Here is a 13,233-nt window from a genome sequence, read left to right as displayed (position 1 = left end):
GGAGGACGCATGCACAGACCACTGGACAGGCGCAGTTGGTGTACAATTTATGTGTGCTGTTCACTGAACACTCCGAACACCTGTGGACGCTACGGACCCCTGTTCAGATGTAGCAAGTAAAAAAAATCACGGTATAAGAACATCGCAATCTTTTTGTTTAGAATTCTTTTGTACTATGGCATCAGTCTAAACTCTGTGACCATAAAATTTATCAAATGCTTAAAGGTATGCTGTCACATGTTCCAATTTCGCCACAGTTACCATGGAAAGAGAAAATCTAACCAATCACAGATTTTAAGCGGGTGGCCGCTTTTTAAAAACAGTGCCCTCAAATGGGCATTTTGAATACCAAGGAACGCCCTTTGACTATATATGGGCATATTTAGATTACAGGTGACAGTATACCTTTAACAACACTTACCTATTTCTGCCCAGGTATGTTCCATTTTGTAGAACAGAAGTTAATGAGACAGGGTCATCTTTACGTGCAAATATAGTGCTTGCATTTTTTGTACACAACAAAATGCGACTAGTTGATTTAAATGTCCTCTCTTTTGTGTGCCTCCACAGTCAAGGGAGGTGCATTCACTCAGTAGGGTCATCTTTACAGTTATTTGCGTGCAAACATAGTGCTTGCAGTTTTTTGTACACAACAAAATGGTACTCGTAAACTTTAAATTTCCTCTTTTATATGCTTCCACAGTTAAGCGAGGGACACTGTCTCATGCCGACTGGTATTCGTCACTTTAACAAAGCCCCTAATGGTTCCGTTACATTTTTGTGTCAAAACTGTATCATAAAGTCATTAAAACCGCTGACGACAGGAGGACCTTGGTTTAAATTATCAGTGCATGACAATTACTGTAAATTAATTCTGAAATTAGTTGATATTCATCTGAATATTTGTTCCTTTGCATTCGTCCAGCACAACGTTTAAAGCTCAATTTATGTGTTGGTTTGCATCTTGTCAAACTTGCGACATTTGAAGCATACTATTTGTATATAGCGGTGTTCAAACTTGACGTGCCAGGAGGTAATTTTCAATGAGGGTCTAAGTAAAATCACCACCACAATGAAAAACAAGGCACAGCCTCATAGACAAGATGAAATGAAAGAATCAGTCATAGCAAGAATGTAAAACAAATATAATAAATTTATGATTATGAAAACTTAATAAAAATTAAATATTTCTGTCATTATTGCATACTTACGAAACTTCCCAACTGCACGCGAATCCTAAATGATAATCCGTTTTCATGCCAAATTTGCGCAGTTGTAGTACAAACCCTGTTATTAATAAATTTATGAGTGTGAATATTCTTGATAAAAAATAATATTTCTGTTATTATTGTATACTTATAACAGTACTTTACAGCACTCGAATTTTATATGATGATCAGTATTATGCCAACTTCACGCAGTTGTAGCACAGACTCTAAGAAACAGTTACAACAGCAACAAAATTGGGCTTGATGCGCGGTCAGAGTACCGCAGCCTTGGCAGACTGTGACCGCGCATTACAGTAAGTTACTGCGCAATATTGTTGCTGCTGTAGAGTCTTCTACAACTGTTTGACTTTGACATAGATACTGATCTTAATTTAGGATTCGAGTGTTTTAGGGTACTTTTATAAGTATACAATAATGACAGTAATATTATTTTTATCAAGAATATTCATAATCATAAATTCATTAATAACAGAGTCTCTGTGAAAACTGCGCGAATTTGGCATGAAAACTGGTCATCATTCAGGATTCTAGTGCAGTTGGGAAGTTTTGTCAGTATGCAATAACGACAGAAATATTCAATTTTTTATCAAGTTTTCATAATCATAAATTATCAATTTTTTACACTCTTGTTATGACTGATAATGCCTTGTGCCCCTGTGTCGGCAACAGTTAACATTGCGTTCACCCCATGATCTATGGGAACAGCCTCCCACTAGAGCGACAATCTGCTGAAGTTTTAATATTCCCTCAATTTAATCTGTTTGAAATTGTTTAATATATCATATATTATGCCTACAGTGAAGTCTGTGTGTGATTCGTGAACGTAGCCACACTTTGAACAGTGGGGGCGCTCTCAGAAAGCCTGAGTAAACTTTGGCGATTAGTGCCGAGGGTACGTACGTAAGTACGACAGAGCGAGGGTAGCACGCTGAATAAACAACCAGTAAACAAAAATTACAACAACATACAGACGAAAGAAGAGAGAAATAAAAAGAGAAAAAGACAAACGAACAAATAAGTAAACATTTTTAAAACAAACAACACACAAACATTAAACGCACAAGCAAACTATAAACAAACAGGTTGATTACCTCCATGATTGAAGTATATATTCCAACTGGGATTACAACTATAACAGTGAGGCATATTTTCGACGAACGCTAAACGGAATGGTCCATTATTTGACGTAGCTGTTATCAAGCCGGCGTCACTGTAACAGTTGTGGCTCTGCGCCATCTACGGTTAAAAATGTTACAGAAATTTAATAACAATTCTGTCTTGAGAGTTGAGGCGGGACAACCTTCAGCATATTCAGTGCGGTGTCGAGAGTGCGTGGGTTATATGAGAGAAAATAGAAACGTATTCGTCTTCAGGCTGTCTTCGACAGAGAACAGTGAGTACGGCACATGTTGCTTCTCCTCAAACAAATTTATCTCAATACTCTATGCTTATGCTACACTATATGCAGACGGTTTTTACCAATACCATTGTCGTTTGTACATGTTTTGTAGTATCGGAAGGTCCATATTTGAAAACAGTAGTTTTTCACTCTATAAATTGTGTTTTCAGACACGCAGTGAAAGTTGCGTAAATGTCGGGTGTTCTGCAATTGTCAGTGATAAACAACTTCATCACTGTGCATTCAAGGAGCCGTCATTATTTGCGGCCGGGGGTGTCCAGAAGAATTGCCTCTGGCACTCCGAAATTTTTAATCGTTCCCCTCTTCATTTGCGAATTTTCTGTAACCCCTTACCGACTCGAAGTTTTTGCATGATCCCCATAACATAATAGCATGCACACATGCATATATATGTATATATGTATTTATATATATATATATAAATATATATATATATATATATATATATATATATATATATATATATATATATATATATATATATATATATATATATGACATTTATATATATATATATATATATATATATATATATATAGAGAGAGAGAGAGAGAGAGAGAGAGAGAGAGAGAGAGAGAGAGAGAGAGAAACTGCCCGTATCTTCTCAGAGGGGTACAGTGCTTGATGCAGATTTGCAGAGCAATATTACAATGAAGATGAGAATACAGCAAGTGTGATTGTTACCTATTTTTCGAGTTTCACGCATTCACGCAATCATGTCAGACAGGTAGATTTTATTGTCTGAAATTTGCTTCAGATGCTCACATATAGGTATCAAGTTGGGTCAAACCATTTGTGGTGATGGGTTTGATGGAAATTTCACAGGTAACATTTTTACTGTAATAGGTTGGACTTATCTACATTGATTATGAATAGCTTCTCTGTTGGACAAAGATTGCATTTCGTAGATACATTTGACTAACTCAAATGCAGCAGTTACTCAAATTTCTCATCAATTTTCCTGATTTTTTCATATAATGTGCTCTGATTAATTAAGGGTTTCCATATTTATTTTTGAGTTATTCCTGAAATACCTCTAATGTATGATTTTCTGCTATAAACAGGCTTTTTTTCATTTTTGATGATTTTTAACAAAGACACACTCAAAAATTGTCATGGAGTAATGTAATTTTTCTGATTTTTGCAAATGTTTTGTAGGGTATAGTGAGCATACAAGAAAAATGACAAGAACATGTAATGTCCCCCTACTTTTTGAGATAATCATAAAGAAATATGCCATATTGATTGACTCTATGCAATTCAGACTGCTTTTATAAGGCAGATTTGATCTATCAAACATGTAGGGAGCTAAGTTAGACTCAAGTATAAGAATAAAGGTATTTCATGCAATGTACAGTTCTAAAACATTCCTTTGTAAGTGACTTTTAGAGTATATGAGGAAAAATGTGTGTTACTGACTACATTCTTATTGGCTACTACACATTGGGAAGTAATATTGCCCAACAGAACAAGGGCAAAAGCTGTGCATCAAACATACATTTATACATTAGAGGTTTTTATGTTTGTAAATACTTGATCTATGTGAATTTAAACTTGCTCAGTATCCTCCAGCAGAGAGATAATAAAGGCAAGCATGTCACTGCAAGAAAGTACTGTTTGAAACCAGATACAGCATTTGTATTCACTGCAATTTTAGACATTGGTATGTGTGTTAGACAACAAGGCTGCTGTAAAGCAGTGAATACATGGGTGAAGGTCAAGAAGGGGTCTTCCTCTCCTTATACAGAAACTTGTGAAAATTTTCAGTCTGACAATACTTCGAGCAACTGTCACACATGCTTATTTCTGCATAAATCCTGCTTTCGTTTATCGTTGTTTGCATGTCCCCTGTATTGTTCATTTTTGAGTGCTCCCCGGTTGTAAATAATGATGTCTCCCTTAGTGTGTGACCATTCCAGGGTGAACTTGCTGTAGTTCTGTAGCCCATGACTTTCCCTGAAGATATTGTGTGGATGGATGGGGAAAATGGGTTCAGAACTACAGCACAGGTGAATATACATCGGATCCACCATACCACCAGGGACCAGTCACTTTTTTTTTGGGAGGGGGGGGATTGATATGTTTGAGGTCCTTGAAATTTGACCATTAACGCCCATCTACCCCATGATGCAGTTGTGGGGGAAAAAGATGATCCCTGTGAGAGTTTTCAGAAACACAGTGGTGTCTCTGAGTTTTTGTCATCATTTGTTTATCTCCTGCTCCACTATCAAAAAACATAAACATACATCCCTTGTATAAGAACAAGATTGTTGCAGAGCAAGATGAACTATTCTTGACCTCTCTCTCAACAACTTACCGTAAGTTGGAGAAACTCTGCCAGAAACAAAAAAAAAACATTTGCTACTGATCAATCAGTTTTCAGTTTATTTGCTACAAATATAATGACTGAAGTATATTGCTTCTGGTGTAACAATTTTCACTTTGTTTGCAACAAATAACAATAGATGACTGAAGTATTAAAGTATCTTGCTACTGGTGTAACAGTTTTCAGTTTGTTTGCTACAAAAAACAATAAATGCAACAAATTACAATAGCTGGCTACAATAAAATCTCTCTGAACTTCTTTAGTTTCCACTAGCCTGTGTGTTACAATCAGCCAGCTGGTGTACATTACAGGATCATAGGATACTGTAATCATTGAGACAAATCGACAGTAACTGGTATTGAAGCCTGGTTGGAAAGTTACAACCACAGCTACCCTTTCTGACTTAGAAAGTGACAAGTCTGTGAGTCCATCATCAAAATGAGAATTTAACACATTACATTCAATATTTTCAATATTTTATTAAACATATCAAGGAGAGTTTGACAACAGCCTGACCATACTGCCAGCAACAGGGAATACCCAGACAAGGCCATGATGGCTTCTTATAAAGTGGACTGCAGGTAAGTCATAAAATTGCTCATTTTAACATTTGTTTGCTCCAGCCTGCAGGCGTTGTGTTTCAACAACTGCAAATAGACTCAAGCAACAATTATCCATGGCCTGCCAGATTTTGCAAAATGTAGTAATGTTTTATCAATCCAAATTTTAAGCCATTAAAACATAGTTTGGTGTGTATTAAGTGCACACATAGTAGACTAAAACACATATTAGACATTTATTGAAGAAAGTGTTGTAAATGTAAAACGGAAGTGATATTTGATGTTTTGAGTGAGTATAGTCTTCTTAAAGAGGCACTATTCAATCCCTGGTTCTCACATTAATGGCTGTTGACATTGACTGTTTATGTGATTTTGTCCTTTGTTCTCCTTTGAAAGTTGTATAAAGTTAGTCAGTTTGCTCAGAGAAAAAGCTGATAAAAAAACCTGCCCTTTTAAGCAATGGAACCTACCATATATGCTTGGAATCACCATTAGTATGTTCATTCAGTTACTGACTGGTTTCATAACCAATTACATATGTTGTTTAACATTGGTTAAACATGTACACAGCATGTTTATTGCAGGGGATCACCCATTAAATCTCGTGAGGGGTGGACTTAGATGTGTAAAATTCTTTTGGGTCACAAAATTGACAATGTTGGTTTCTGATTTTGCATGGCATGCATTCTTTTTCCCAAAATTTCAACAACTGCAAATATAACTCAAAACGTCAAATATCACTTCCGTTTTACATTTACAACGCTTTCTTCAATGTTTTTTTTGCGCAGCTGTCATGTGAATACTTTTTCTAAAAAGGCATGGCTGCAGAGTATTTCTACAAATTTTGCTCTTCTGATTTTGTCCCTATATTGACTAACCCCTCCTGAAATCTTATGATTGACCCTTAATGTCTCACAGATCCAACTGCAAAGGCAATCACGATGGTCAAAAAGACTCATTCAGTTGTCATCAACCTGTAATTGTGAAGTCCAGACCAAGAAAACGATATTATGTGCGTTACGCCATTGTGCCTTTTGAAGAGGATTTCACCCATGAGTTCAAAGGTCATCGGAATCTGTGCCGTGAAGATGTACCTCAAAGGTGTTACAACCCAGAAACTGGCAGAAGTACAAGAGCACCTGTGTCAAGGTTTCTATTAAAATTAATTAGACAATCAATTGTTCAAACATAAATAAAATTTTTACTGATTTGTTATGGCAGTCTCCGTTTCTAACCACAACTTATGTTCAGTTTTAGGTAACATTTATTCCTCTCAATGAAATTGTTTTGAAATATATTCACTTGGTCTCCTTGAAGTTGAGTTGACCCCTAATCACAGAAACTTTCTTTTATTCCAATTGTATGTATGCATGGAGAAAGTAGATGTAACCAGACTGCAAGATTTGAATTGACAAATGTGAAATTTGTTTTTCAGAGCTCTGTGTGCATTTCTGAACACTGGTAAGGGTGGTACAGTGTATCTTGGTATTACAGACGATGGTTCAGTGAAAGGCATACGACTGACTCTGTATCAAAAGGATCATGTTGTCCTTGGCCTTGAGGACGCCTTCAGTAGATTTAATCCGCCAGTTCCAAAACACATGTGGCATCTAGAGTTTGTACCTGTGGTCAGAGAAGGAAGTCCTGATCTTCTCAAGGAATGCTCTGATGACATCAGGTAATGTCTGATTAGCTTGTTACAAGTCGACAGGAATGGTCTAAACTTGATGTGTGTGTTAATTGACTAGATGAATGCTTTTAAAGTGTGTTTTAGGATTGTAAGATTATCTCAGAGTATTGTGTCAGTTGTTATTTCTGTGAAGAACAAAGCCAGTATGGTGTGATTTACACATTTGCTGTTTTGTTCTGTGGTCTGATCCAACATGGTAAACTGGAAGTACCGGTAATATGTCATAAGTTTTTTTTCAATTTGTTCTCAACAGTATTCTTAGCATATATATTGCTAAAGTTGAAAAAGGTATAATAAAGGCAGTAACTTTCTTTTGTCTGTTGTATATTCAGTTGAAAGCACCATGGCACTATCACTCAATGAGTCCATTTATTTGTTTCTCTTCACAGTGCTCACAGTCTGAATGAGCCAAGACGGTTAAAGGAGCATGTGTTCAGAACTTATGAATACTGTTGGTGTGATAAAGATGCCCTCGCCCAGTTTAACCTGGTAAACATCACTGTTTTAGAATGAACACATGAAATTGGAATTTTGTGTTGAATTTTATTGACATATTGTTTGAGTATCATGGATTCACATTTGTTAGCACTTTATTTTTATTGCATGTGCCGCTTTGATTGTTGATGGCATTTTACTCTCCGTGATAATCACACCAAGGAGAACAATAGGGAGGTTTAATGGACTTCACTTATCAAGATATTAATTACTGTATGTACAGTGAATAGAAGTTGAAGGCTGGGGGGGGTTTGAAGATTCTCGGTAATCTTGCTGTTTGTTGTTCTAGGGTGTCTTGGTCAGTGACTATGTTATTGAGATAACCGTACACACCTTTGATTCTGGGGATCCAAGAAATGGACAGATGACAAAAGCTGATCTCAAACTTTCTCCAGTCTATGAAAATGAAGAAGGCAAGGCGTACTTCCGCAGACAGGCCAGTTTATTCACAGTATGTATACCAAATAAATAACATATGTACAATTAATCATTATCAAAATTGTTGGTAACTTGGTCCCAAGGATTATATAAAGGGTATTTTATGAAAGTTCTACATCACTTACTATAATAGAGTGCTTTAGATTTCATACCTGGCATGTCTTTGACAGAGTAGATTTACTTGTCATATAAAAAAAAAGAAATTACTCATTCAATTCAGACTTGTCCCTCACGGTTTATCATATAAAGAAATGAAGACATACAATATGGTTTTCTATATTTGTGAGAGATATTTTTCATATCTTCTGTATTGTATTCAGCCTGATTCACTTTACCAATCAACACATGTCAAGAACCTCTTAAGGAGGCCAAGCATTATCAGTACCGGTATATTGAAGACATCCATGATTTCCCTGTTGTTTGCATGTCAACTAAAATACACTGAAATACTTTGAATTCGAAACTTTGTTTCAAAAATTGTGTGGAAATATCAAGCTTAAAAAATAAACAAATAGAACAATGATTTTTGCCAAAAATGTGCGTAGTAAGATATAACATGATAGGGAGTGTTTTATTTGGATGACAGTTAACTTGCTCCTTTTCCGACCCGCCCAGGACCAACTCACCCGATACCAACTCGCCTGTTGTTTGAGATGTGCATGTAGTAATAACATATCTAGTGTTATAGATTCCACATATCTTGTGTTGTAAAGTTTTACGGAGTAGACAGCGCCTGTCAAACATTGGGTATTGACACGCAGGACGTTTTTCGCCAAAATTCATCACAGTGAAACAAACTGCTCTTCTTTCACTTAAATGAAGAACACATTGTTCTCCCATGTAAACATTACAAAATAAGTTCAAATAAGTCATACATTCAACATTTTATACGCAGTACAAGCCATCATACGCGATACTGTATCACCCAGGCAAAAGCATTGCATTAGCAACGTCCTGTACTTGTTCTGCACATGTATTTTGGCCGATTGTTGTGTCAATTTCAAATATCTTGCATCCTGAATATCGCATCTGACAGACCACATATGCACATGGAGACTGGTTGGACGTTATTTAGAGTTGATTTGTCAGGACGAGGTGGTCATAAAATCACAAATTGGTTTTGGGTAATTTGGTATCAGGTGAGCTGGAATCGGATGAGTTGGTTCCAGGAGAATAGGTTCAGGTACCCTTTTATTTTCTTGGTACAGTATACAACCATTTAGAAAATTTGACCCTTTAACTTGTTCACACCATTCCCGGTAAACATGTCCACATTCACCATTGATAACAATGGGTTTGGGCCACACCATGGTGGTGAAAGGGTTAGGTCTTCAAATCTTGTTCACTGATTGTTTTTCTTCCCCAACTTAACAGCACACTGTACAAGAAATTGTGGAACTTACCAGACAACAGGTCAGAGAACACTATCAGCCAATCGTTGATAAACTTAGAACAGAACTTTATGAACTTAGGCAAGGGGAAGACACACAAGATGGTGGTGTGTCTGCAGCAACTTGACTGGTATCAGCTTGGTTTGATGGAAGTCTCAAGTTCTGACCACTATGGTGCAATACATCAAGATCAGTCAAAATGGGTGAGATGTCTTGCATAGGGCAGATGTCCATACAGGCGTTGAAATCCTACATGTAAGCCAACCCTTGTTTATTGACAAACTTGACTGGTACCAGAAACTTGACTGGTACCAGAAACTTGACTGGTACCAGCTAGTATGGCAACTGTCAAAAGAGAAGGCACAATCACCTGAAAACTATCCACAGAAATAAGGAATGACAAGACTCCAGGGACATCTTTTATATGAAGGACTATCAGTAAGCTTCTCAACATGTTTATGACAAGGAAAACATGAATTCACTTTGCAAGAATTTTTAGCTCCCATAGCCATATGTATATATGGCAATGGAAGCTATTCTTATAGGCTAGGAAAATGTCTGTATGTATGTATGTCTGTATGTCTGTATGTCTGTACGTCTGTATGTCTGTATGTCTGTATGTCTGTATGTCAACATCAAAAACTCCAAAACCGCTGTACATTTCATCTTGATATTTGGTGTGTACATGGATGATGGGCTGTAGATGAGATTTTGTTCAAATGAAGTTGTCATTGCCAAAAATATGCAAATTAAGTGAAAAAATGTAAAAAACAGTCAAAATTGAAAAAACTCAATAACCACTGAGCAGATTACATGAAAATTATCATGTAAGTACTTTGGGCTGACATGAAATGATTGTGCGCATCTTGGGTCAGTATCTTGGACTTGCTATTTTTCATGAATTTTTTTGTAATTTTCTCCCATTTTTGGTCAAAAAATCTCCTGCTCTGAAACCACAAGTCCGATTGATTTGAAACTTGGTATGGAAGTGCATAGGAGTGACCTTTCCCAAATTTGGCAAATCGTGGTGAAATTTGCATATTTTTAGTTTACACGTCCATAGACTCCCATGTATAAGGCAGATCTCCATAGACTCCCATGTATAAGGCCACAAAAATAAAAATTTAGTTTCTCATCGTATTCATATTGCAAAAAGGATGCAGTGACACAATTTTTAGTCCCCACGGATGAAGTCCAGTGAGCTTATAGATTGGGTCATGTCCGTCTGTTCGTCCATCCGTGAGTCCATCCGTTCACGCAGATATCTCGGATATTTTGACAAAATGTCATGTGACCTTGATGACCTTTGATCTCAAATATACATATTTGTCCATAACTCAGTAACCACAAGTGCTACCACCCTTCATATATGGTATGATGGGACAGCTTATGACGCCACAAATTGTACCTCATTAATTATGCACATATCTAATTTTGAGTGAGCCAATAGAGCTAGAGGTCTGATTTTTGGTATATAGGGATAACTTAGCAAAACAATTTTTTTGACAAAATGTCATGTGACCTCGGTGACCTTTGATCTCAAATATACATATTTGTCCATAACTCAGTAACCACAAGTGCTACAGCCTTCATGTATGGTATGATGGGACACCTTATGACGCCACATATTGTACCTCATTAATTATGCACATATCTAATTTTGAGCGAGCCAATAGAGCTAGAGGTCTGATTTTTGGTATATAGGGATAACTTAGCAATACAATTTTTTTGACAAAATGTCACGTGACCTCGGTGACCTTTGACCTCAAATATACATATTTGTCCATAACTCAGTAACCACAAGTGCTACACCCTTCATGTATGGTATGACGGGACAGCTTATGACGCCACATATTGTACCTCATTAATTATGCACATATCTAATTTGAGCGAGCCAATAGAGCTAGAGGTCTGATTTTTGGTATATAGGGATAACTTAGCAAAACAATTTTTTTGACAAAATGTCACGTGACCTCGGTGACCTTTGACCTCAAATATACATATTTTTCCATAACTTGGTAACCACAAGTGCTACACCCTTCATGTTTGGTATGATTGGACACCTTATGACGCCACATACTGTACCTCAATAATTATGTGCATATCTCATTCTGAGCGAGCCGATAGAGCTGGATGTCTGATTTTTGGTATATAGGGATAACTATAGGAGAGAAATTTTTTGACCAAATGTCATGTGATCTCGATGACCTTTTACCTAAAATATATGTTTATGTCAATAAATAAGTAACCACAAGTGCTATGTCCTTTGTATTTAGTAGGATGGGAGACCTTATGACAACACACGCTTTACCTCATTAATTATGTACACATCTAATTCTGGGCAAGCGAATAGAGCTAGAGATCTGATTTTTTGGCATATAGGGATTAATTAGCAATATAATTTTTTTTTTCAAAATGTCATGTGACCTCGATGACCTTTGACCTTGATTATACATATATATGCATATTTCAGTAACCACAAGTTCTATACCCTGCAATTTTGATAGGATATTAGACCTTAAGATGTCACATCTTGTACCTCATTTATAATGCGCATATGTATTTCTTGGCTGGCCAATACTGCTAGAGGTCAGATCTTTTTTCCCGATTTAGAACTATAACTTAGACATGCCTCATGTGTTTCAAATTGGGAACAACGACATAGACCTATGTGCCCATAGATCTCAACATATACACTCCAGTGATACTTCTTAATGACCACATTTTCCTACCCCATCAAGACTAATACTCCTATTACAAGTGGGGACTATGTCATTGTAAATGACTTGTTGAGTTAATGGTTGTATCACAGTATTCGATATCTAATTCTGTATTTTTTCCATTTTATATTCTGAATAATTAGATTAAACATATTTCACTGTCTCCAGTACATTTCATTTAAGTATTTCACTTCATGCACTTTATCCCTTTCACACATGTTCAAATATCTGACCAGAGAACAAACACTAAATAGTCCAGGATGGGAGCTACAGTGTCATTGACGCATTTTTTATGATTTTGTGACAATTTTTCATAGTTTTATCTCACATAAGTTGTTCCCTGAACTTGCTTGGTTCATAAAATGCAAGTCTTCACATCAAGCATATAGATTTTCTTTCCCAGTCATTCTCATTAAAATTGACTCTTGTACCACAAATTCCAGCACAACATCGTTTTCTATGGCTTTTAGACTTCTACAAACAGAAACAGGAGTAGGATGGCTTAGATTCATTGCTACATATAAAAGTGTTGCAGGAGAATATCATGATATGGACTGTGAAAGCATTGTTGTACATGGCAAAACTATGCCAACTTTTACTACAATAAAAGGACCTCAACTGAGAGCATTCTGCATTCAGCATTCATCAAACAAACTTGCTGTCATGAATTTCTTATTCAGTAACTCCAAGGGGAAGGTGAACCAATGTGACAAACATTCTGATGTTTACAGTGTGTAGCACAATCCAGTGAAACAGATCACCACTCCTCTGTTATGTCACTTTCACTTGGAAATCTGTGTTGACTTATCATTTGACAATATCATATAAACAGAATTCACAATTCATGATTCACTCTGAACTGTATTATGGCTTGCTTGAATAGTTAAATGACTGCACTGACTGAAATCACACACCAAAACAATAACATCAGGACAAAACTATAAGAGCTCTATCACAATCTCAG

At 36.5% G+C, this 13,233-nt stretch overlaps 1 protein-coding gene across 2 annotated transcripts; it reads left to right on the top strand.

The window, feature by feature from the left end:
• LOC139147253 (schlafen-like protein 2) lies at positions 1-13,168 on the top strand. 2 transcript variants are annotated; one of them, XM_070718281.1, is made up of 7 exons: positions 1-131; positions 5,470-5,556; positions 6,454-6,684; positions 6,971-7,213; positions 7,615-7,714; positions 8,010-8,171; positions 9,533-13,168. In XM_070718281.1, exons 2-7 carry the CDS (start codon positions 5,528-5,530, stop codon positions 9,674-9,676), a joined length of 909 nt encoding a protein of 302 aa, XP_070574382.1. In that variant the 5' UTR covers positions 1-131; positions 5,470-5,527; the 3' UTR covers positions 9,677-13,168. The 2 variants fall into 2 exon arrangements, with proteins under 2 accessions (XP_070574382.1, XP_070574381.1); XM_070718280.1 differs by lacking the exon at positions 1-131 and adding an exon at positions 2,535-2,622.
• Positions 13,169-13,233: the final 65 nt, after the last annotated feature.

This window comes from Ptychodera flava, chromosome 13 (assembly GCF_041260155.1).
Source record: "Ptychodera flava strain L36383 chromosome 13, AS_Pfla_20210202, whole genome shotgun sequence".
Lineage (NCBI taxonomy): Eukaryota > Metazoa > Hemichordata > Enteropneusta > Ptychoderidae > Ptychodera > Ptychodera flava.
This window is presented reverse-complemented; position numbering and strand designations above follow the sequence as displayed.